Genomic DNA, 23987 nt, shown 5'->3' on the forward strand with positions numbered 1-23987 from the left:
TTTTTAAGGTTGTTACAGTCAAAAACAGTCCTCTGACTAACGTGATGCAAAATCTTTAATTGTAGACCATATTGTATTTGGCCAAATGTAAAACTTATTTTAAAAAAAATTTAGAATAATTCTTACAATGCTAACATTGTTCAACATATTTGCAATAAATCCTAATTTATCAGACAGAAGGATTTCAAAGTTAACAAACCCTGTCACACAGATTTCCTCCCTTTTCAATTAAATACACCAAGACATTGCAAATCACAACAGAATATGGATTTGTTTGTCATTTTTTTATTGTGGCAATACAAATACACATTTTACTTAGATTTCTGGCTCTGTGCCTGTGCCTTGAGCACCTTGACGACGATCTTCTGCTCCTCAATCAGGAAAGCACGCTTGATCCTGAGAATAAAAGCAAAATAGACAATTTAGAATTAATGCATTAGCCAATCAAAACTCAATACACAATACTGCTACAGTTCTCTTTTCCATGTTTTCATTTAACTGTTGTGAGTAGTAGTAGTGGTGACAACTTATCACAGTCTTCATCAAAGCAAACACTAGCATCATTACAGTTTCTCCGCAAGAAAGTAATGAGATGAAGGGAAACGCTTCTTTTACCTGTCACGCACACACTTTGCGCACATGGAGCCTCCGTAGGCTCTGCTGACGTGCTTCTTGGTCTTGGAGAGCCTCATCAGAACCTGAGGTCTAACAGCCCGGATCTACAAGACAGAACAGAAACACAATGAGAACAAATTAACAACACCACACCACAAATGCAGTGGAGCATGTAGACAGTCTGCATGCTTGAAGACAACCAAACGCCACACTACTCAATGACAAAGGAAAGGTTTTAGGCATCCTAAAAGACAGGGGATTTGAGCACTGTGTTCTGCAACCCGAAGCAAAAAATACTTTCCCCCCTCAAGTAGTGACAAGTACAAAATGTGCGCCAAGTTTTTAATACTACCATGGTCACAAATACCTGTATGTTTTCTTAGAATACCAGCGTACCACCCTTTTTACACCGCTATATTCCAGGTTCAGCACTACTGCTTGACTGTGATCAATAAAATATGCCCTTACTTTAGTGTGCTCTTTTGCTTTCAGGTGTAAACTACATTAATTCTTACATGATAATAGAAGGAACGGCCTGTATAAAAGCACCAGAAGATGTATCCGCATATTGAGGTAAGCGAACCAGTTCACAATTAGGCTAGCAATCCACTAACTTGTGCTAGCTTGTGAGTTCTCTTTTTCAAGGCAACTACTCGAGGCACCAATTTCATTAAGATCGCTTTGTTTTTAGGTTTACCAGTGTAACAGTTGTATTTAAAATAACTGGTTTAAGCAGGTTAGATAAAAATCCCTGATTACTGATAACAGAATTAAAAGTAACTGTTTTCATTACACAAGTCCTTTTCAGCTTGGGTGCTGTTTAACATCAATATCCAAATTAATTCCTAAATTTTAGCTCACTAAGTGCATGTTCAATGAGTGCAAATGAACATTCCAGAAAATACCAGTCCAATCATTTCCAACAAGAGCATGTGAACTAGCATTGTAACTACCATCTATCATCAGTTCCAAATGGAAAAAGTACTGACAAATGCCTACAATGTTTGCAGAACATTAAGTAACATCAGTTAGTTGGCCTGCTTTCAGTCCACAGTAGCACAGCCCCCCCCAACAAAGAAGGCGTCCTCATTCACTTTGCTGCTTTTTGACTTTAAGTTTGGGGGAAATGTTGCTGAATGTCTACAGACAGTTACATTACTCCTGACTTTAACTTTCAGGATGCAAAACAAGGCAAAAAAATACTTCTGTATCTGTGTCAGTGATGCAGTTCAAGTTCAAACCTCAAAAGTGATTGCTTAAAGATTGTTTTCATGGACCCCACATGCACAAGCTAACTACACCCTTATTGTTTGACATGCTTTTGAATATCAGTATTTCTGTTTTTGCACCATTATGCTTACAGGAGAGGGCCAGCATTTATACTAAACTGCAAGTCAAGGGAGCTTTGTTGTTACCTATTCAGTACCTAATCTAAATCACATCCAATGCACATTAACTTCTAAGATTTATTCAGGAAAGCAAGAGGAAAACAAATTTCCACATTTGTCCAACAGATAGTTGTAGTGTTGTTGCATAGTAATGGGTCTAGGAAGAACATCAACTATACTACCTCTGATTTTTTTTTAAGTCGAAGGCAGTATTGAATGAGACCAGAGGCCTGTACTACGAAGCAGGATTTGGCGTTAGCGAGGTAACTTCAGGGTTTTCCGTTCTACGAAGCAGGATTTGGCGTTAGCGAGGTAACTTCAGGGTTTTCCATCCTACGAAGGTGGATAACTTCTTACCGGGGTACATCACCATGGTAATTGATGCTGAACACCTAACCTGCTCCGGAGCACGTAATGTTCCAAATAAGAGATCAACTCGTATAAAAGCATCTCCTACCGACCAATCAGAGCTCTGTGCGGTGATTGTATGATAATATTACACACATATGAAGAAGTTTAAGTCATAATCCAAACTAAGAACAACACAGTTTGAACTGACAAATGCAGGAAGGACAGCTGGATTTATGCTCAGGGTGTTTACCGCTTTGAATTATATTTTTATATTTTTTTTTTTTGGACTTGCTCGAGTCCGTTTCACACTGCCTGAGAGGGGGAACACAGCTGAAAGAAGGTTTATATAGTCATAGACGCCACTTGATACTCACAGGGTACAAAGAATTGTAATCCATTCATCTATTACACTCCTAAAAGCTATTTATATTTAGACGACTCTATCTTACTTTTGAGTGTTCCGTTAAATTAATAACTGTTAATTTACACATTCACACATCTGGAGTTTTTTCATTTGCCAGCTGTCCTTCCTGCATTTGGCAGCTTCAACTGTGTTACTTTTAGCCTGGATTAAGTGTTTAACTTCGTATTTGTCCAATATAGTTTCTTCCTTTGTTAAATGTGCCGCTCTGTCTGTGGACTTGTCCATGTCTGTGATTGGTCTGTGAACTTGTCCATGTCTGTGAATGGTCTGTGAACTTGTCCATGTCTGTGAATGGTCAGATGCTGTAAACACCGCCCGTTCATGTGAATGCGCTCACAGCCAGGCTGAGAAACCCTGGGTTGACTAACTGAGTTGATAACCAGCTTCGTAGTACAGTTTAGCGAGATCTCGTTTGTTAGGGTTAGTGAAGCCAGATAACGAGAAGATACCCTGGGTATGTTGAACTCGCTTCATTGTAGACCTCAGGACGGTTGGGACACACAGATCTCAAATGCATGCACCTCTTTACTCAGACCAGTCACTGCACACATTCATCTTACTGGGGGGAAGCAGAGAGCCTTCACTAAAAACACAATAACTACTTACTCCACGCAGTCTTCCTGGGCAGATGCCACATGCTGACTTGGGAGCTTTGCCGACCTTCTTGGTGTACAGGTACACAATGCGGTTACCTGGCGTCCGGGACCTAAAGAACAGAACAGCACCGGGACAACGATAGAGAGATTACACAGCTGATCATACACTGAAGATGCAATGATGTTAGTCAGCTGTCCCAAGCAGCAGTCGACATAACAGAGACACTGTAGCGTCAGAAAGCTCACTCACAGTCTGGTTTTGTTGGAGGCGGTGTTGTAGGACAACCTACGGCGGTAAGTCAGGCGCTGCACCATGTTGAAGCTGGAAAACAAACACAATACTCAGTTAATACTGGAACATGATGCTAACCATGGTAACCGTGCTAGCCGTGCTAACCATGGTAACCGTGCTGCGGCCTTAGCGACAACAGGAACAACATCTCTATACTACCTCACAGAAAACACAATCTAACACAATAGTCACACTTTTGGAAACAAACACTTGTTCTTATTATCATCTCTACTTGAATTCAACCACATTTTATTTTAAAATGTAGGATTACAGCAGATTATAAAGTCATAATGTTACAGAGTAAAGCAGAGGAGCCGCCATACCTGCTATTGCCGGAACCGGAAGAGGAAGGAGCAAGGCGGGTGTCACATGTTTAAAGTTCCCCCGACTATTTCAAGAGTGATATATGGGTTATTCTGCTCCCTGCTGGTGTTTCCTTTTTACTACACATACAGATGTATGAAACAAATTATAAGATGTGTAATGATGTGCTTGTTAGATTGAAACTGATGTTAATGGAATTTTTTTTGTATATTAACATTTTTTATTGGCACAAAAAGTACAATGAAGCAGTACAGCTATAAAGAAATCAGTGTTTTACATGTTTGAAACAGTGTTATCCTAGACCCGTATTTCCTAACCCCCCCTGTTCCTCTTTGTAGTGATGGAGATAATGTGGTACACACGGAAAGTTTGGTAATGTACACATGGAATTACATTTAATAATCCCAAAGAAGGGAAAATTAAATAAATAAATAAATAGATAGATAAAAGAAATAACAATAATAATAGTAAATAGATCGGAAAGGAGTATCTATTTTGAAATAACTTGGAATGGGCTGCAACAAATTAAACACCCCGTTTTTACGGTAGGCTATAAAAACTAACAAATATGGCATGAATGGTTATAAAAAAAATATTAAAAGACGAAATAAAACCTAAATATCATAGATAACACATACCCAATCTACTATGAACGTGGTCTCTTAATAATATCTTAATAATTCAGGCAATGATACATCTAACTCAGGTTCTGGGATAAACAAGAAGAGAAGGGGTCGACCAGTTGACACATTTACACCATTCACTTTTGCAAACGGTTTCAATATATCCAAAAATTCTCAAAGAAACACTCTTGGCTGAGAGGCTGTGTCGAAGACCTCTTGATTTTAAACCTTAAAGCCCTTTCACAGTTTATTTTTGACATGTCCTAACAGGAAAAGCACAGGTGTAACCAATAATGTTAACAATGGTGTTGTACTCACTTGCCTGCTGGCTGGCACACCTGAACCCTAATTAATGTGGTTAGCTGCACCTGTGTTTTTCCTGCTTGACAAGTCGAAATGTTCACTATGAAAAAAAGCCTATCAAAAGTGTATTCCTCCAAATCCTCAATGGGAACTTTAACCGAGGAGCAATGTAAGTGACTGTAAACCAAAAGGGGTATTTGCAATGTAAATCCAATGCATGGATTGTACAGCAGATGGCAGCAGTGCTATGCTAGTTGAAGATATCTGACTGGTTAAGGAGGCATTGGGAAGTCTGTCCCTGATCGGGATGCAAATATCCAAGTATAGTCTAATACATACTATGCAAATGCCCATGCTAATTCTCTGTAATTGTAAACATAATCCTGGAAACGTTTTCTGTTTTGTTTCTTAATTTAACTTGTGAGGGGCCTTTCATCTGTCTGTAGACACAAAGTTAGTTTCAGAAAAGTCCCTTTAACATAAACGTATTATATTATCAAAATAGGAGCTCATAGAATTATGACTTTTCTAAAGAATCTTTGTTGAACTGTGTTTGACAAGGTGGCCTCTATTAAGTGTCAATGTAAACAGCCCTAACAGCCCAGTATTGATGAATTATATGCAAACAAAATCAATGGTGGTCAGAAGTTACAGACTAATAGGAAATATTTTCCTTTCGGTTTAGCCTAATATGATCTAGTACAGTACAGCCAATGACTTGTTTAAAGTGTCACAAACATTTTAAACATTCTTCTAAATTGAATTTTGCAAAAAAAATGTTCATTCTTCAATATCTCAAAAAGACCAAGGCTATATTTAGTTTTTTTACAAACTGCTTTATCAAAAGTCATTTTTTTGAAGAGACTTTTAAGAGACTAAAAAGTGTCAAAATTGTTGCAATAATGCTTCTATTTTTTAAAAACTGTCCAACCGATCCCGCTTTAATAATCTTCATAAAGTCCTTTTAATATATTTAACATTTCTTTGCAAAACAAGAAGTACATGCCCACTGTTAACTAATATCCAGGTACTATAATCTGCAGCACACACCGTCGCTCTAAAAATGAGAGAAATAGCTCAAAATGGCTCCCTATCAAAGAGGTGCTGTGTCACAAACAGACATTTGCCAAGCTCAGCCAACAGATGGTGAGCTTGGCATCCTTTTGAGACGAAGCATTTGGCAAAGGCAAAGTTCAGTGACAACACAGGGCTCTGTACGGTGCGCTGGCACGTTCTGCATCCGTTTTAAGTGCATGAAACTAACTGTCTGCTTTTATGCTTAACTTAGTCTGAACTCCATATGGGCTGGAACTGGTTCTTGACAGTGACAAGTTCATTATTGTGCACTGTTGTTAGTAGATTAATCGGTACACCTGGGAATGTTGTTTTACAATCTAATGAATTTAGATACGTACAGTAAATATGTTGTCTCCAGTCTCTTACAATTGGTACGTTTACTTGGGGCAGTCGGGTACAATATTCAAATTTTTCGTCTGTGAGAGACACCCAGTGTTTCCCAAATTTTTTTCTGGGGACCCACTTTTTAAATATGACAAACCATCACGACCCAATTCACAATATTCTTCTCTAAATCGTGAGAAGAACAAAAACATGTGAACGTCCTGACTATTTTTACTGCCATTTCCACATCATCTTATATTATCTTTAATAGATAAACCAGCCATTTCGAAGAGATTTAAGTTTGATAAATCACAACTTCATTTTATGCACGTGCTATAGAAAACAAACACGTGCTAAACACTTTATAAATGAGACCAAATTAATACATTTAGGAGGAGTTAACAGGCTCTTTCCTTTCATCAGTAAAAAAAACAAAAACAAAAAACAGAATGTACGCTAGCTTTTCATATTAGATTCAATGTTATAAGTAGGTTAATTAGAACAAGACTCAGTCAAAACCGAGTATGGCCGTACCATGTATGGTCAGTCTGTGAGTTAAATTGTTATACAAATAGTCAGTGGTCATGTCTATAATGTTAAATCCAACTGGTCGTTCAAGCGGTGACGTACCCTATCATGAAATGCACCTGATTGGTCCCTGGTTTTCTGCTTGTTGGTTCAAACAGGAAACAACATGGCAGCCTGGTAGTAAACTTTCTTAAATGATCCACCAAAATCTACTTCTGAAAACATTTTAAGCGAGAAATAGGCCATGCCACTGCTGGATGTACTTTCATTTTAGAACTAGATCACCTAGTTTGACAGCTTGGTCCAAATTTCGTGAGCCGGACGCGTCGCGCTGGACGGGCTCAGTTGCATAACGGACTGTCCCCCTCTTTTTTATTTTGAAAGAGCAACCGCCGATGAGGGAACTCTCTTATGACACTCGACCGACCAATCGCGTAATTTCATCACTCAGTCAGTCAGTCACTCAATGACAGACATTAGCGTTTTTAGGGCTGGCCCTCTGCGGTCCAGCCAACAATACAAACATTCAGGCTCCCTTGTGGCTCAAAGGTGTACTGCAGATACAAATCTTGAATTAAAGACGATAGAAAAAATTCTACAAATTGATTTGGCGACCCTAATAAAACCTCCTGCGACCCACCTGTGGGTCCCAACCCAGTCTTTGGGAATCACTGCTCTAGAGTATACTGTATGTGAGAGAGGCGCATTTATTCTCAGTTCCCATGTGTTGTTATAGCATTTTGAGGTAAAGTCCCTCATGTTGAGTTACACACATGAGCAGGAAAATTTGATAATTTTTCTAAGATATTTTGTGTGAATGTGTGACAAGCATTAATATCAAACATCCCCATACGCTCATTGTTTTTTTGATAGGAAACGTTTTATTACTGCTAACCTCTAGAGGTCGAAGCTTGTTCTACATGTTCTGTTTAGGGATTGATTTGATTAAGTCCAGATGTGACGCGACCTGGGATTAACCCGTTCTCCAGGAGAATCTTTTACAAAGGGTGCCAAGGAGATTTGCGTCGACTCCAAGGGACACTTAGGCACACACACACACACACACACACACACACAAGTCCAAATAATTAGTAACATCTGCAGGCAGTCTGTCTTAATCTTGTCAGAAGTAATTATTCTAAGACATCTCAATGGAATATTTAATTTAGATCTTCATCCAGCAAAATATCAATAAATTCATGATGGTTAGATACTTTAAAAAGTTTATTTAGCCATCTGACTTTGCTCCTCACATTCGGAGGAGTCCCCTGACGCCTGTGACCCCTCCCTCTCAATCGGTTCTCAAATATGAACCATATCAACTTAAGTGCACTTGATTATGCAAGCCTCTCCGACCCCCCTCTCCACATCTCCTTGGGCCTTCTGTGTAATCTGCTGAGATTTAAACCTGCTGCTCCTGTTTAATAAATCCACTGCGATTAAAATAGGATTACAGCTCTGCTTTCGCCTTCCTAATGACATCAGAGCATGAAACATTTTTCGACTTTTTTTTATTTATTTTTTTCTCCCAGTTATCTGTTTTTTGCCCAAGCTCACTACTTCGTCGTAACCAGACTGGCAGCGTTGCTTTTTCAACTCCCCCACCCCGAAAACGTCATCCCTGCAACCCAGCAGGTCAGCCCAGCTGTGTGGCTGTTGACACAAGGATTAACCTTATAATGCAGCACACATCCTGTATCAATGCTGTCCTCCTTCATATCAGACTTCTCAATGACAGATAACAACCAAAGAAAATGTGCTCCAGTCCAGTGTCAGGTCGTTGTTCGCTTGAACCTTCACATGTATTCGCCAAAACAAACTGATCATTGCTTTGTGGCCACACCTCGTGGATGTAAAGCCATGAAATATTAAACGCCATATTCAGCTACTAAAGGTCATAGGGCGACACTGCACATGCTGTCCCCCCCATGCTTTTAGTAATGTGAAATGAAGGATGGAGCGAGCAGATCAATACGACTCTTTTGTCCTGTTTGTCCTTCCGTATAGCATTGGCCTGCAATGGTTAAATGCTGTAAGGTCGCAAAAGGCAAAGATTGATTGGATTTTACCAGCTAAGCTCATGACCTCAGCAGAGAAATCTACTTAAGATAATGTATTCTACTTTAATACAAAATGTAGTTTAACAGTCTAATGTAAAATGTTGATGTGGAGTGTTTTATCCTGTAGTTTCTGTAGATTTTTCAGTGTGTACTGTTGACTAAAGGCATGCGAGCAATGACGTTTTTAATCATTCCAAGTTTAGCGTCCAGGCTAACCTTGCATCCAGTACACTCAAACCTATCCTGGCTTGAATACACCAGTACCTTCTCTCTTCAACTGATTAAAGTCGAGTCCTCCGTCCCGTTTCTTTACCTGTAAGCAGTTGAAGGAAAAATATTAATTTTCTTCTGTTTAAATTTGGATTGGTAAATGGTAAATGGAGACATGAAGTGCAGTTAATCCATAATTTAAAGTTGCACATAGTGGTTTTTTTAGCCATGCTAGCGGCGTGGTTCACTCAGTCCACCACTTTGGTTCAGACTGAAATATCTCATCAACTACTGGATGCATTGCCATTTAAATTGTGTAGCTACAGGCAGTCAAGGTCCTCGGAGGATAAATCCAAATTACTTTGGTGATGCCCTATAGCGTTTTCTCTAGCGCCAACATGAGATTGACAATTTTTTATTGAAAGATTGGATAGATTGACATGAAATTTGGTACAAACGTTTATGTTCCCTTCAGGATGAATTGTAATAACTTTGGGGATCCCCTGACTCTTCATATTGCGCCATCATCAAGTCAAAATTTCATATCTCCACATTTCAGTTTGTCCAATTCTTTTGGTTTATGACCAAATGCCGGCAGATCTAATGACATTCCCATCAGCCGCGGCTACTTTGTGTTAAAGAGTGAATGAGACGTTTATATCTACATAGGGAGCGGGTCCTCTTCACGGAGTACGCCAGGTTTCAACAGTAGCCCAGAACGGACAAACCAAAAACTGTTAACTTTTCCTGCTTGGGCCGCAGTCGATAACGCTACATGCTACCGCCGCCGCCGCCGCTTTCTCTTTCTTGCTTCACCACTCGCTTCCCACGTACACACACACACTCTAAGCTCTGGCTCTGCTCCGGCTGGCTCTAGAGAGGGACATTCACGTTTTTGCGTCAGCCACTGTAGCTCTCCAACACGCTTGGCACACGGAAGAGGCTTCAGTTGGTTGCAATCACCTCACGTCACAGCTACATATCTATCACCAGATCCTACATACTGGACCTTTAAGTGCTAATTAGCAAATGTCAGCATACTAATAGGCTTAATTAAAATTGTCAACAAGGTAAACATAATACCTGCCAAATGTCAGCAGGCTGGCCTTGTCATTGTGCGCATGTAAGCAAGCTGATAGCATTTAGCTTAAAGCACCACTGTAGTACGGCCTAACATGGCTGTAAAGTTGTTAGAAGGAAACTTTTAGACCATCACAAAGTGAGACTCTGTTTACAACAGTATTCCAAAACAATAAATGCAATTAACATTTCACAAAAAAAACTACAGTCGAACAGTTAAATGATTCAAACATGGGGACTTATCCAGAGTAACATAATATGTAACATTTCTCTTCAAAATTATCTGGGTTTGGAGCAGCTGATTAGACTTGAGTATTTCTAAAATCCTGGATGATATGTGTTTACACGGACCACCAGTAAAAGTAGGGTCTCACTTTGACACAGTGGGCTCGTATCTAATCAGCTCCAGCACTTAGTGATCAGACCTGCCTGTGGATTATCAATTCATTAATCTCTAGAGCTACTGCTGCTAAAATGAATATTCCCATCCACCCCTGATTTTCAGCTCAAATGGTCTCTCCCACTTTATCTTTGAACAATCTTGCTTTTGTGTTGTAATAACTCCGAGGCAGACCATTTGTCTTTTGGAATACATTTACTCAGCTGTTTTAAGAGCCTCATTGATTCGCTATTTACTATCTGAGCATCCCATTGGTGCCTGTGCCCATTTTGTTTTGCTGACCGCATTTTCCTAAGGGGCAGGTGGTCTGTCCAAGCCTCTTTGTACAGACTTGTGCTGCTGGTGGTGGTGGTGGTGGGGAGGGTGCTGGGGGGGTAGGGGGGGGGGGGGTTGCTAATATGAGGCTTTCAACATCTAATCCGGAGCAAGTCTCTTAGAAAAAGCTTATCTTGGGACTCTCCAATTTCACTGCTTTCCTCATCAGGACCAAACAGCTTTAGGCGTTAGTCATTAACAAAAATGAATTGTTTAATAGAGCTAATTCAATACCTTGCTTCAGTCAATTGTCCTTCCCTCTTCACCGGAAAAACTTGCTTGGTTATCATCACCCTATCTACCCCCCACCGCCCCTGCCCCATTGCTGACAAATCCATACAACTATGTGGGACACAAAGGCTCGGATTTAGCTGCCGGGCCAAAGCGAGGGTGGGCCGGGTGGGGGGCAGGGCCAGCATGGAAATTTCTGTTGTTTTTGTCACAGGACAGATTTCAGACAAATCAAAACAACGCATCACCCCTCCAAAACCCCTTCCTCCCCAATACAACCCACATGACCCGCGACCAGTCATCACTTTTATGCAGGAAATGCAGCCAGATCAGGAGCGGTCGGTGCGGTGGTGTGGAGGAGAGGCTGCGTGTGCACTGGGGGCCATTGTTAAAAAAGAGCTGACAAGGTCCTGGATGGGATCTCATTTGATAGGCAAAAATATTGGCAGATCTGATTTGAAGAGCTGGGGTCACAGGCTCAGAGTGCATTTTATAATGATGATGTGTACTGATCAAATGCATGTGCTCATACAGCTAAACGTATCATTTGAAACAAATGGATCAGCTATTGTGACAGCCCGTGCGTGCTGTACAGTCAGTATTACACTTCTTTGATTTACTATCACATTTCCCTGATGCCAAGATCCACAAGGTCAACACATCTGAAATTAATTCCAACTTTGACTTATGCAATTTTTTTTCTGTTACTCCAATAAGATAAAAAGCTTATTAAGTTGGCATTTCATCTTCAGTCTTTAGCTCAAAACGTAAAATTCATATGAATATTAAGTGTTGCTACGATTATTTTTATTATCGACTAATCTGAGTATTATTTTTCTAATAATCTATTATTCATTTGGTTTATAAAACATCAAACTAACCTGGAACCAGTAGGCAACCTCCGGGTCTGAAAAGTGAAGCCAATGCAGTAGTGCCTTAAACTTGGATTCTTTCTAATATCCAGCAAGAGGCGACTCCTCTGGTTGCAAAAAGAAGTCTGTCTACAAGAAAATTAGTCTACTTTTTACTTAATTTATTACCTCAGTAAACATTGTAAACATGTTTATGGTCTCAATCTCTAGTTTCAAGTCTTCTTCAATACAGCATGATGTTCATTTAGTAAATTATGGTCCCATTTAGAGTCAAATAGACCATAAAGCAGGGGATGCTTTAGGGTGGGGCTACCTTGTGATTGACAGGTCACTACCACGGCGTTGTCCGGTATGGGAGTTGTCCGAATTTTCGTCTTACTACTTTAACCCTTTCACAGTGTGTTTTCAGTTCATGAAAGTTAATTGAAACATTTTGGTCGTCTTATTCAGCGTTTTGTTGTATTTAGCTCCACCCTCTCGTATCACTTCTGGTTGCAAAAAAACAAGATGACGGCGGCCAAAAACCAAACTCAAGGCTTCAAAACGGCAGTCCATAAACCAGTGGGTGACGTCACAGTGACTACATCCACTTCTTATACACAGTCTATGCCTGGAACCTGCGGTGACATCATTGCATGTCTTGTTTTGTCTGACCAGCAGTCCAAACCCCCCCAAAATATTCAGTTTACTAGAATAAGTAAGACTAAGAAAAGCAGCATAATCTTACATTTGAAAACCTGGAACCATCAAAATATTTTTGCTCAAAAAATGACCTAAACGATTAATAGATTATCAAAATAGTTGGAGATTAAATTTCTTTTCATTGCAGCTCTAGTATAAAGGAGTGCTCCAGGGGTTTATTATTGTACTTCTATAAAGTTTGGTGACCTTTAAAAAAGCGGTCAATTTAGAAGCAGCAGAGGCCTTTTAGTTTGGGCTCCTAACTGTAACTAGACACTTCTGCTCTCTAAACTCTCACTTATTTCAGACCCCACACCTTAAGTTCATAAAACAGGCTTTCTGTTAAATATTTCAAGTCTAAAGCCCAAGCTGAGATGATGTCATCACTGCGACATCAGTAGGGTTATTTTTTCCAACTTTATAAAGCTCCCTCCAGAGCCACAGAAGACATTATACAACTGTTTTCACAGTAGAACTGCTCATGACGAGTAGACTGAACTTCATTGGTGAAATCGGTGGAATGGCCCTTAATTCTCAAAATCGACAGTTGGTTCAATGACAAAACCCCTGCTCTGACAACCCTTATAATCTTATCATCTCAGCCATCTGATCGATGATGTACCCTACTTATGTGTCCATTGGCCAATCAAATCCTCATTTTAATCAGCTTGACAGGACAGTACAATACTTGGGACTGGTTGGCGAGGATGCCCAGTGGCGATAGGACGTAGTTAGGCAATCAAACTCAATCAGTATGAGTTGTCTGCTGGGCTTTGGAGTGTGACAGCATTTCACTTGCCGGTCCTGTGAGAGGGAAGTATGATTGAAGTTACACAATGGAGGTTAAATCTTCATGGTTAGAGGAATAGTTCGACATTGTTGGAGACATTTCTTGTCGAGACTTAGCTAGACAAGAAGTTTGCTACTACCCTCACGTGTCCGGTAAAAAAAATATAGTTTAAAACTTTTTGATAATAATTACAGAGGAATCTATTTCAAATATGTATTATTCAAGTACATAACAGAGGACATTCAAAGCTTTTTTTTATACCAAGTACTGCCAAATCAGCTAATTTATCTTGAAAAATGTGGACCAATATGAACCCTAACGGAGAGTCTTCAAAAAACATCTGACTATTAATAATCTGAGGTAACTCAAGTCAATGCTGTCGGCCTCTGTGTTTCCTGTTAGGTAACAAGAGGCGGCTACAGTGGGGAGGACATGAGAGCAGAGGAGAGGGGGCAATCAATGAGGTCAGTGAATCATGATTTATTATACAGCACCAGGCCATTAGTGTCACACGTACTTTGTCACACTGTGTGGAGATTGCGTGTCTGCGTCTGTCCAACAGGGTTTGGCCTGTCGACTAATGCTAAGTGGTTGGGTGGCTTTATTTGACACAAGGGGGAAACATGGCGACCCGGGGGGCCCGTAGGGATGATGGTTATGTCAGATGAAGGCTTGGTATTGGTTGACATATTCAAAATGAAGCAAACTGGCACATAAAGCATGCGTGACCTTTTTTAAAGGAACAGTGTGTAGCATTTAGAGCGAACTATTATGGAATATGAAATATGTTTTCTTTAGTGTGTAATCACCTGAAAATAAGAATCTTTGTGTTTTCGTTATCTTAGAATGAGCCGTTTATAGCTACATATATGGAGCGGGTTGTTTTCACGGAGCCGGCCGCCCAGAACGGACAAACCGAACACTGGCTCTAGATAGGGCCATTCACATTTTCATGTTTTCTCATTGGCCACCGTAGTTCTCCTACACACTTGGCACACAGAAGATTATGCACTGCACCTTTAATGGTTACTCTCCCAATTGGTATTGGAAACAAACAAACAAGATATTAAAGAAATTTTTTGGAACTGCCTAGAGTTAGATAAGAGGATCGATACCACTCTTACATCTGTTCATTCAATGTGAAGCTGGAGCAAGCCGCCTAGCTTAGCTTTGCATAAAGACTGGAAACTGATGACAAAATCCACCTGTACCACCTCTAAAGCTCACAAATTAACACGTTGTATCTTGTCAGTCTAATCTGTACAAAAACTGAAGTGCATAAATAAAAGGCAGACGCTATTAGCACCCAGGTGTCCGTTCAATGCTGTTTGCGCCCAAACCCCGGCACACATTAGATAAAGTATATGTAATGTATGATATGAACTGTAACCTATGTATATTGTTCCTAAACCTAACCAAGTAGTTTTGTTGCCTAAACCTAACCAAACTGTGACTGAAAACTGAAAATAATAATTAAAAAAAACCTCTAAGTATAAAATAAGTATAAAAATAGGCATCTAATAGAACTTGATCACTGGCCTCCTGGGTGATAGTCCTGAGTTTGACCCAATAGTCCACCACAACTTAATCCTTGCACAAATTTTGCTGCTCTTTATACTATTATTCTACTTCTACGCCTACTATTGTTAAATTACGTAGCACATGCAACTTAGCCAGATGTAAATATCTGAATATCTGCAGTGTGACTATTCTCACCCAGGTGCAAATAGACTCTCCGTAAAGAGGTAGACTCAAGAAAGTCACTGCACCCGACCAAGAAATAGTCCCTCACACAACCCTTCCAAACCCAGAAATTGTCATTTTAACACTTCTTTTTTTTAACGGGATAAATAAAATAGTAATAATTAGTGAACTTTATAATAAGTGAACTTTTGAAGTGCTGGTAGAGAGCTGCTGCTGTCTACAGCTTCATATCAAACATACAGATATCACAGTGGTATCAATCCTCTTATGAAACTCATGGCAAGAAAACAAAAACTCCTTTAAAATGAAATATTATAGCCTACTCTGTCTTGAGTGAGAAGACGAATAATTGGTATGTGGGGGGAAAAAAATCAATGATGCTGCACCTTATAGGTTGCACGTGTTGTCTTTGAGAAAGGGCTCCACCCTTTAGCATATAACCTTGAAATGACCTACACAAAAACATGCTACTGAGCTGAAGCGCATACACCTGTTCCATCTTCAGAGGAATGATGATAATAATAAGAAGTGGAATTACAGCCGTTGCTGTTGTAACCACGGCAACTCCTCCTCCCTCAAAATGCAACCCCCACCACCGTTGTGAGGCGAAGCAGTGGAGGCTGCGCTGTCTGCCGCTTATACCTGCCTTTATTAACACACCAAGCGGTTCACGTGGTCCAGCCCAGCCCAGCACAATACGCTGCTTCATTAGCAAGGTATTTGTCGACATCCCAGACTGGAGGGATGCTGCTGCTGCTGCTGTGAGAGAGAGAGAGAGAGAGAGAGAGCTGCGCGCAGTTGGAAAAGCATTTTCTCTCCTCCAAAAGCTCCTCCTCTGTCGTCGGAGAGCGGAGACCGGTCACATTTTTTTTGCTCAATGAGAGCAAAGAGGGCACCGGAGAGGATTTTAATTCCAACCTGCTGCTCTGCTGCTGTTTTCTCGCCTCTGTCCAAGGTAAGACACCGCCGCCGTCTGCAGCCTCTCCTCTCCTCTCCGCGCGTCATGGAAACTAGTGTTGCGGTCGGAGAAGATGCTCCAGGCTGAAAGGGCGAAGGCTTTATTGAAGGGCAAGAGAGACAGGGAGAAAGAGTTGTCAGTGCAACTGCTGCCATATCTCAGACAAAGCCTTTCTGATTTTAAAAGGCAGCATGCATGCATTGGAAAGTCAAACAGGACATGGATGTGTTTGTGTGTTTTTACCTGAGCAGCGTCATATAGCCTTTACCGTTTTACTGACTGCAGCCAAGTGATGTCCGTTAAACCGTCGGCCTTCACACGTCTCGTGATATTTTCCCACCAGGTAAAAAAAAAACAGCAGGTTTCACCAGCAAGTTGGCACAATTAAAAACTGAGATAGTTAAAAAACATCAGTGTCATCAGCACATTGAAGTTTTTCTGTTTCTGTTTGCGGTTTGAATTTGTTGAAATGTGTGAATTATTGTATGAAAAATACACTTAATGTGTACTGAAGCCACATAATGACCACAGCCTCATTTAAATTACACGGAAATATTCAAACTTGTTGTAAAATGTATTTTTCCCAAACATATACTTTGTTTTAATTCTAGAGATTTATTTCAGCGTGCAGTGAGAGGGACAGGATGATTTTAAAGACTGAAGATATGCATTAGATGTGCGTTTTAATAAGCTGAGTACCTCACTGCATAACATTGTAACTGGGGATTTTCTGTTTGATTTTACTTTCCTAATAAGTAGCTTTTTTTGGGCAGTGGTCAGGAGCATTAATCCTGATTTGTCATTAGTTAATGTAGCCATTGTTTATTCCATTCATTATTATTAATGTATTGTCCATCACACAATACCAGTTATTCTGTTTACAATGTGATATAAAAAAGAGATTTGAGAATCTCTATTAATCAAATGTTTTACATGATAGAGACCAAAGATGAACTTTCCGATGATTAAGTAATCAATTAATCAACTAATTGTTTAGTTCTCTGTCTTGTTTAACTTTGTAGCATCCCACTATTTAAACATAATCTTTAAATTAAACATTATTTGCTCAATATCCAAACAGCCTTTTGAATTTGATTGTATTTTGATGTTCATTTTTACAGTTTCTCTCCTGGTTCATTAATGAATTTCCTTCATTCTGTTGACCTTGTCCAGCAGAGGCTAATATGAAGACATCATTGGGCAAACCAGACCCCGGAAAGCACCTACAATCCTTTCAACTCATTTGAAAACCGAAGACAACGCCATGCACCGTCTCCGGTAAAAACCTGCTCCCCGCTCTCCCCTCTTCCTACCCAGCCATCGAGAGTGAGGACGCCGACGAGCTGCACAGACCATGGGTTCAGATCGACCCTGCATGGATTCGCTAGAGAGAAGGCCCGCGTCGGGCGCTGCCTGTAAGCGGCAGGCCCACCGGTGTCTGCGAAAAAAACTGAGGCCGGTGCGAATCTTGGGGTTCGCTCTCAGCCTGGTGGCCATAAGTGCCGTCTCCTTCAGTGCCTTGACCTGGAGCTCGGGGGGTTTCAGTGAGCCGGTGCTCCCCCAGGAGAGTCTCCACCAGTCGGCCCCCCACAGGACTCTACTTTTCACCCAACACCAGAGGGACCCTAATGTCTCAGCCGACATGCCAATAGCCATGAAATCTACTGCAGATAGCAACGAGACCCATGGCGCTTACCCGCCAGACCTTTTCACCCTCGAGGAGAGGCGCAAAGGAGCAGTGTGCCTCCACATGTTCGGCATGATCTACATGTTCATCGCCTTAGCCATAGTGTGCGACGAGTTCTTCGTCCCAGCGCTGACGGTCATCACGGAGAAGCTAACCATCTCGGACGACGTTGCGGGCGCCACCTTCATGGCGGCGGGCGGCTCAGCCCCGGAGCTCTTCACCTCCATCATCGGCGTCTTCATCGCCCACAGCAACGTGGGCATCGGGACCATCGTGGGCTCGGCCGTCTTCAACATCCTCTTCGTGATCGGGATGTGCGCCATCTTCTCCAGGGAGATCCTCAACCTGACGTGGTGGCCGCTCTTCCGCGACGTCTCCTTCTACATCCTGGACCTGATCATGCTCATCATCTTCTTCCTGGATAACATCATCTCCGTGTGGGAAAGTATCACGCTGCTGTCAGCCTACGCCGCCTACGTGATCTTCATGAAGTGCAACAGCACAGTCGAGAGATTCGCCAAAAGTTGCATGAACAAGAACCAAGTGGTAGAAGTAGAAGTGCAACCCAAGGTGAGTTGGTTTCTCGGTCCATATCACTTTTTCTCCCGCTCCCCTTCACCACCATTTCCTCTGAAAATACATGAAATGTCAGACTATGAGGAAGTTACGGTAGGTGTGCAGTGATGAGTTTTAGTATTTTGGGTGATAGAAATGACCTTCCATTGTCTCCTGTGGCATGGGAACACACACTCATCCTTTTACACATATCATGCATTTGTTATTTTAATGGAGTCAGGCTTACTGCTTTTAATTCCATGCATCTTTTTTTATTGTTCTCATCAACCCTAATGAGCATTTACAAACGAGACCAGCGTCTCACAGATGTCCCCCAGTCTTTAGATCATTTGGTATGCAGCAAGCGATGTCAAACATATGTTTTATTAGACTGTCTTATGGCATACACGTTCATTACTTTGGAATAACAGAAACAGTATACTTTCAACAACTAAACTGACCATTATGCATGAGCGGTGCTGCACAGGGCTGGCATACAGTATTCCACTGTGGGATTAATAAAACACAGTCAAATGTGTAATTTCTGGGTTAAGCTCTACAAATTGTGTCCCGGTCTGACAAACAAATCCCATGGCTATTTGCTTTCCTAGTAAAAGATTTCCCACAACAATACTGTATTTAAATAGTTGCGTAAACATGTAAACCACATACAGCATGAAAACCACATGCAGTAAATGGCTTCAGGGTCGCTGCGGTAGTCGTGTTTGTTCTGTGCATTCCTCCACATTTGCTCTCAGATGACTTCCTTCATGTACAGTCATTCAGTGCAATATTTAAATTTTTGCCTAAACAGTGAATCCATAGACAAAAAAAACCCATAGAAACCATTGCGTTACTTCACATAACATTCGCCCCCTCAATGACACTTGAGGGCAAAAGACACTGCAGTGCAATTTGATACCGGTGTAGAGATTATCCAGACGGATTTAGATTTCTTTGTGACATGAGATGGAAATGAAATTTTGTGAAAGTTGCATTGTAAAGCTTTAATTAAATCGGGATTTATTCTAAGTACATAAAGGATATTTAAACGGCAGGTTCCACAATGTTGGGGGGAGGAAAACTCTCGAAGAAGCCGACATCGCCATTTGATTTGTAAACCAAAATGCTCAAATTAAAGCCTCTCTCCATTTAAAAAGCCAACACGGAGATAGTTATTTCCTATTCTGCCACTTTGATTTAGGGCTTCTGTGCAAGAAAAGAGTGAGAACTGAGGTAGCACAGGCGGAGTGCCAGAGAAGACTCAGGTGACCTTGAGCTGCAATGGATTCTGGGTACTTTGGGCCAACAGAACCGTGTGTGTGTGTGTGTGTGTGTGTGTGTGTGTATTGAAAAACAACTTTTGATTGGGGGATGAAATGGTGCGAGACAGATGAGTCGATCAAACCCCACCATCACGTCTCATCTCCTGCTTACAGCAGATTTAGCCCCTCCCCTCTCTTGCATTGTGGGTAACAATCCCACGGCTGCACCTCTCAGCACCCTGCTTTGAACACACAACATAGAATGAATGAATTAAACATACAAAAATACAGTACAAAGCTTTTATTTTGCTAAATATAGTGAGTTAACCTCTTTTATTGTGTAGTCTGGGTCTACAGGGTTAATAGAACTAGAAAGGCACAAATATTATTAGAATATAATCATCTAAACACCCTTTTTTTTTAATCAAGCTTTGACACTTTGGGGACGTGTGTATTTTAAGACACATGTGTTATTTTGAGATTTAATTGGCAATTTAGCAGACGTGCGTGTGTGTGTGTGTAAATTCATACATGAGTAATAGAGAGTGAACCAGGAGAGCAAGGACAAGTGTCCTGCAAAATATGATCAAGGGTCTGTTTTTGTGCTATTTTTAAGTGACATTCACAACTATGAACTGAGAGCAGCTTTTTATTTATTTTTTACAAGTTAATCATTTCACTGTCATGACTGAGCTCCAAGGTGTCCTTAATCCTCCATACAGCACCGTTCGGGTGTAAAGTATTGCGTTGTAAGGACAATAGGGTGTTATTTGACGCCATGCCCTTGAACTAAACGCTTGATTAAAATGGGCTTCCCTGAGATTATTTCATGCATTATGATATTGGGATGTCCCTGTTGTGTGTGACATTACAGCAAACGAGGAGTGGTGTTATGGTGTCACCCTAAGGATAAAAGGGTGTTGGTAATTGGCAGTAGGCCATCAGCAATGTATGCTATAAATAACATGTCCAATTCAATCGGACAGCAGTGTGATGTTCTGCATTTAGCATTCATCAGTCAATTTTGTACCGTCTGCGACCGCTGCCTTTCATCTCACTATAGAAACTGCTTGTACTGCGTTGTTTTTTTTAAGTTTCTTTTGTGAAACTTGCTTGTTCCGCTCCCGGTAACATAAAAATAGCCGGCTTTTGTTTCTCTCATTTTCTCAAAAGTAATGCCTTAGCTCCCAGGCAGAGCGTTAAATGGTGAGAGGACGACTCGCTGTTCGATCATTTGACAGATCAGAGGTGTCATTCTTTTTTAGCCCAGAGATGAGGTGCAACATTATCAATACGACACAAACAAAACTGTCACATCTCAGCGTGGACGCGAGGTCTATTTAAAGCCATTGTTTCACCGCAGTTCAATGGTCATCCTCATCAAATGTAATCTGCAATAATCTCTCAATCCAGTTAGCACAACCATGAATGCTCCATAATGCCGTGCACTTAGACTGGCTCGAAATTACAGCAAAATATGAAAAGGCCTTTGCTTTCAGCACTTTAAGTTTTAGACAGATGGGAGGAAGTTAGTTCAACACATCACATAGTTTGGGGAGTGACAGCATGTGGATTCTTTCACGCTCTTTTCGTAAATCTTGGTTGTGCCTGCAGTTTTTAAATCCTCATGAAATCCATTATTACTGTAACCGCTTAGTATCACTGATGATGACAACTTGACACAAAGTTGCAGAACCTCAGCAAAATGTACTCTGCTTGCAACGCTAAAAAACACGCCACCAAACTGTGCTGAGAACTAAGATCTTTTTTTTCCCTCTTAATATGACAGTTGACAAATTATGCTTGAACCAGCATTAACTGATTTTTTGGCCACTTGGGACCAACGGAAACAAGCTGTCAACACCACATTGATATATTATCACCTTTTAAAGGTCCCATATTGTAGTAAGTGGGATTTTTCATGTCTTTTTTTATTATAAAGCAGGTTTAGGTGCTATATAAATACTGTAAAAATGTGAAAATGCTCAATCCACAGAGAAATGCACCCATCCCATATTCAGAAACTGTTTCTTTAAAACGAGCCGTCAGAACCGTCGTAAGATTGTGATGTCACAACTATACCGTCGTTGGTAGAAGTGCCGCTATAAACTCTGTGTTGACACAGTGAGTCCCCGGCTGCAGTGACGCTGTGAAGCGAGCGCAGATGCGGCAGTCTAGAAAAAACTGTCCAATCAGAGCGGACTGGGCTTTTTCAGGTGGGGGGGGGGCTTAAAGAGACAGGCACTAAATCGGATCCTCTCAGACAGAGAGTGAATACAGGTATAATCAGACCGACAAAATGAGAAAAATAATGTATTTTTGGAATATTAAAGAATGTAAACACGTTCTAGTAGAAACCTAAAATACAGATATCAACCTGAAAATGAGCATATGTCTCCTTTAAGTTAATCTAGCGATGTTAGCAAACAGCTTGCTTATTTACACATTCAGCAGACATGAAGCAACATTAGCATTCATTTGAAGATGTGTTTCTGGTCACTTAATGAATTTAAGTCCAATATTCACTTTTCTATTAGCTCTGCTTTGTTCTCCACCATCTCATGACAGAAATATCTGACTCTTTAGCTGTTAAATGCACCACTATGTTCACCAGCTAGTCACAAACTTTGTCTGTCTAACTATTAGTGCTAGGCAAATAGCATATACAGATGTTTTTTATGGCTTTTTCTTCCGTCATCCCAAGAACTATAGAAAATTTCCCTGATAATGCCACATTGTGAACAACAAATCTGGGATGAAATCAGCATAAGGAGAGCAAGTTAACGTTAGCTGTTAGCTGTTAGCAGCCGGTGGGCAGCTGCTTGGCTAAATAACGAAGCTAACAGCTAACGTTAATGGAGGTTGCTTGAGTTACGTCATGGTGTGTTCAAGCTCTATTCAGTAAAAATACTAATCTATTGTAGTTCGTTTTTTGGCGATAAACTTGAGGCCTATCGTCAGGGATTAAGAAATATTAATAATTAATAAACTAGCCAAAACCAGTATGCAAACGGTAATAAAGGAGTTTATGATTAAGTTTATGGGCCATATAACCAAAATAATGAGCTGAAAGATGCTAAAACTCAGGGGAACAGTGGAGTCAGGCGATAAGCAACCCCTTTTACATACACATAGTCATGTGATTCATTGTTAATATAAAAATATTGATAATATCAGCTTTAACTCGAAATTGGTAGAAATGATCAATTCATTTTAATAAATAAAGTCATGTAATCCTGCTTCAGACGTGTCAGTACGGTTGTGACATGTGATTTCATCTGTTCACCTTTGACCCCAACAGATGTGGAACAGATGCACTTCCCTATTACTTGTGTCCTGATTGGTGCCTAATACCTTTCTTTACCTAATGAGTGCTTAGCTGCTGGTTAATCTCACAACACTCTGCCTTAGCCCGGCGAGTTGGGTTGCCACCTCTGCCACCACTCTACCTCCTATGAGACGCAACCCTGCAGCCCGGCTTATTTTCCCTGCTCTCATCTACTTTTAACAAGCCTGTTTGTAATCAGGATGTGTCTTTGGGGATTGACACATGACTGTTTCCTTCCTTCATTCATTTAAAACCACCCAGAAGCCCGAGATAACATGGGCAAATGCTAGTTCAGAGGAATTATCATTATTTAAAAATACAGATTTTTATATTTCCAATGCAGTATCCCTGCAACAAATACTACATTTGTGAAGCTTCAAATACTCACTCTTGATGAGATTTCTTGAGTCTCTAGTTCGTCTGTTGTGCTTGACTGCAGTATATGTAGCGTGCTACTGTCATTCTGACACATCTGTCATGTCAGTCTCCCCTCTGCATTAGTGCCAAAGGGTGACTACACGGTTGGCCTTGTGAGCTACAACGGTTGTTATAGGTCAAAGACGGCATCGTTTCACTGTATCACTGCTCTTAATTGTTGCATGTTCATCTTACAGTTAAGCCTCTTAGTCTGGTGGTGTTGTCAGTAGACTTAACGGGACGGTAGACGACTTCGGGGTCATGCACAAAGGACTGATTACTGACCACTAGTATGGTCAACAACGCACGATGCCTTTTCATCTCACACCCACACACTGCAGAGACACAGTTCAAGGTCACAATAGAGCTAGAGGCTCCTACTTTTGCCTCACGAGCTAGGAAGATTGTGGCAGTGCAAGATGGAGGATATAGGTTTTCTCTTCAGCCATTTTTCAGTGGAAAAGCAACAGTATGTGCTACGGTTGGCTGTGCATGCTGATGTTGTCCCACTGAAGCAATTATTTCTCCAACCCTTTTCTTTTTCTTTCTGTGTGCAACCCCCCCCCCCCAAAAAAACGGACCAGTAAGC

General features: G+C 40.9%; 2 protein-coding genes across 2 annotated transcripts in view; one reads left to right on the plus strand and one right to left on the minus strand.

The window, feature by feature from the left end:
- Positions 1-269: 269 nt before the first annotated feature.
- Positions 270-3783, minus strand: rpl34 (ribosomal protein L34). The gene is made up of 4 exons (XM_074624274.1): positions 3625-3783; positions 3385-3484; positions 616-719; positions 270-396 (listed from the first exon to the last, which is right to left on the minus strand). The coding sequence occupies exons 1-4, from the start codon at positions 3687-3689 to the stop codon at positions 312-314; spliced, it is 354 nt and encodes a 117-aa protein (XP_074480375.1). The 5' UTR covers positions 3690-3783; the 3' UTR covers positions 270-311.
- Positions 3784-15776: 11993 nt separating this feature from the next.
- LOC141761066 (solute carrier family 24 member 2) overlaps positions 15777-23987 on the plus strand; it is a 51140-nt gene continuing 42929 nt past the window's right edge. The window contains exons 1-2 of the mRNA XM_074624275.1: positions 15777-16143; positions 17323-18403. Coding sequence (XP_074480376.1) covers positions 17501-18403 — 903 coding nt within the window. The 5' untranslated portion in view covers positions 15777-16143; positions 17323-17500. The remainder of the gene's footprint in view (positions 16144-17322; positions 18404-23987) is intronic.

The sequence above is a fragment of the Sebastes fasciatus genome, chromosome 22, assembly GCF_043250625.1.
Source record: "Sebastes fasciatus isolate fSebFas1 chromosome 22, fSebFas1.pri, whole genome shotgun sequence".
Classification (NCBI taxonomy): domain Eukaryota; kingdom Metazoa; phylum Chordata; class Actinopteri; order Perciformes; family Sebastidae; genus Sebastes; species Sebastes fasciatus.

Excerpts from the sequence above, each read along its gene's own strand:
- rpl34 (XM_074624274.1), bottom strand. The coding sequence starts at position 3,689 with ATGGTGCAGCGCCTGACTTACCGCCGTAGGTTGTCCTACAACACCGCC. Across the intron at positions 3,485-3,624 it reads GCCTCCAACAAAACCAGACT|GTCCCGGACGCCAGGTAACC; the intron begins GTGAGTGAGCTT and ends TCTGTTCTTTAG. Across the intron at positions 397-615 it reads GCAAAGTGTGTGCGTGACAG|GATCAAGCGTGCTTTCCTGA; the intron begins GTAAAAGAAGCG and ends TTTTATTCTCAG.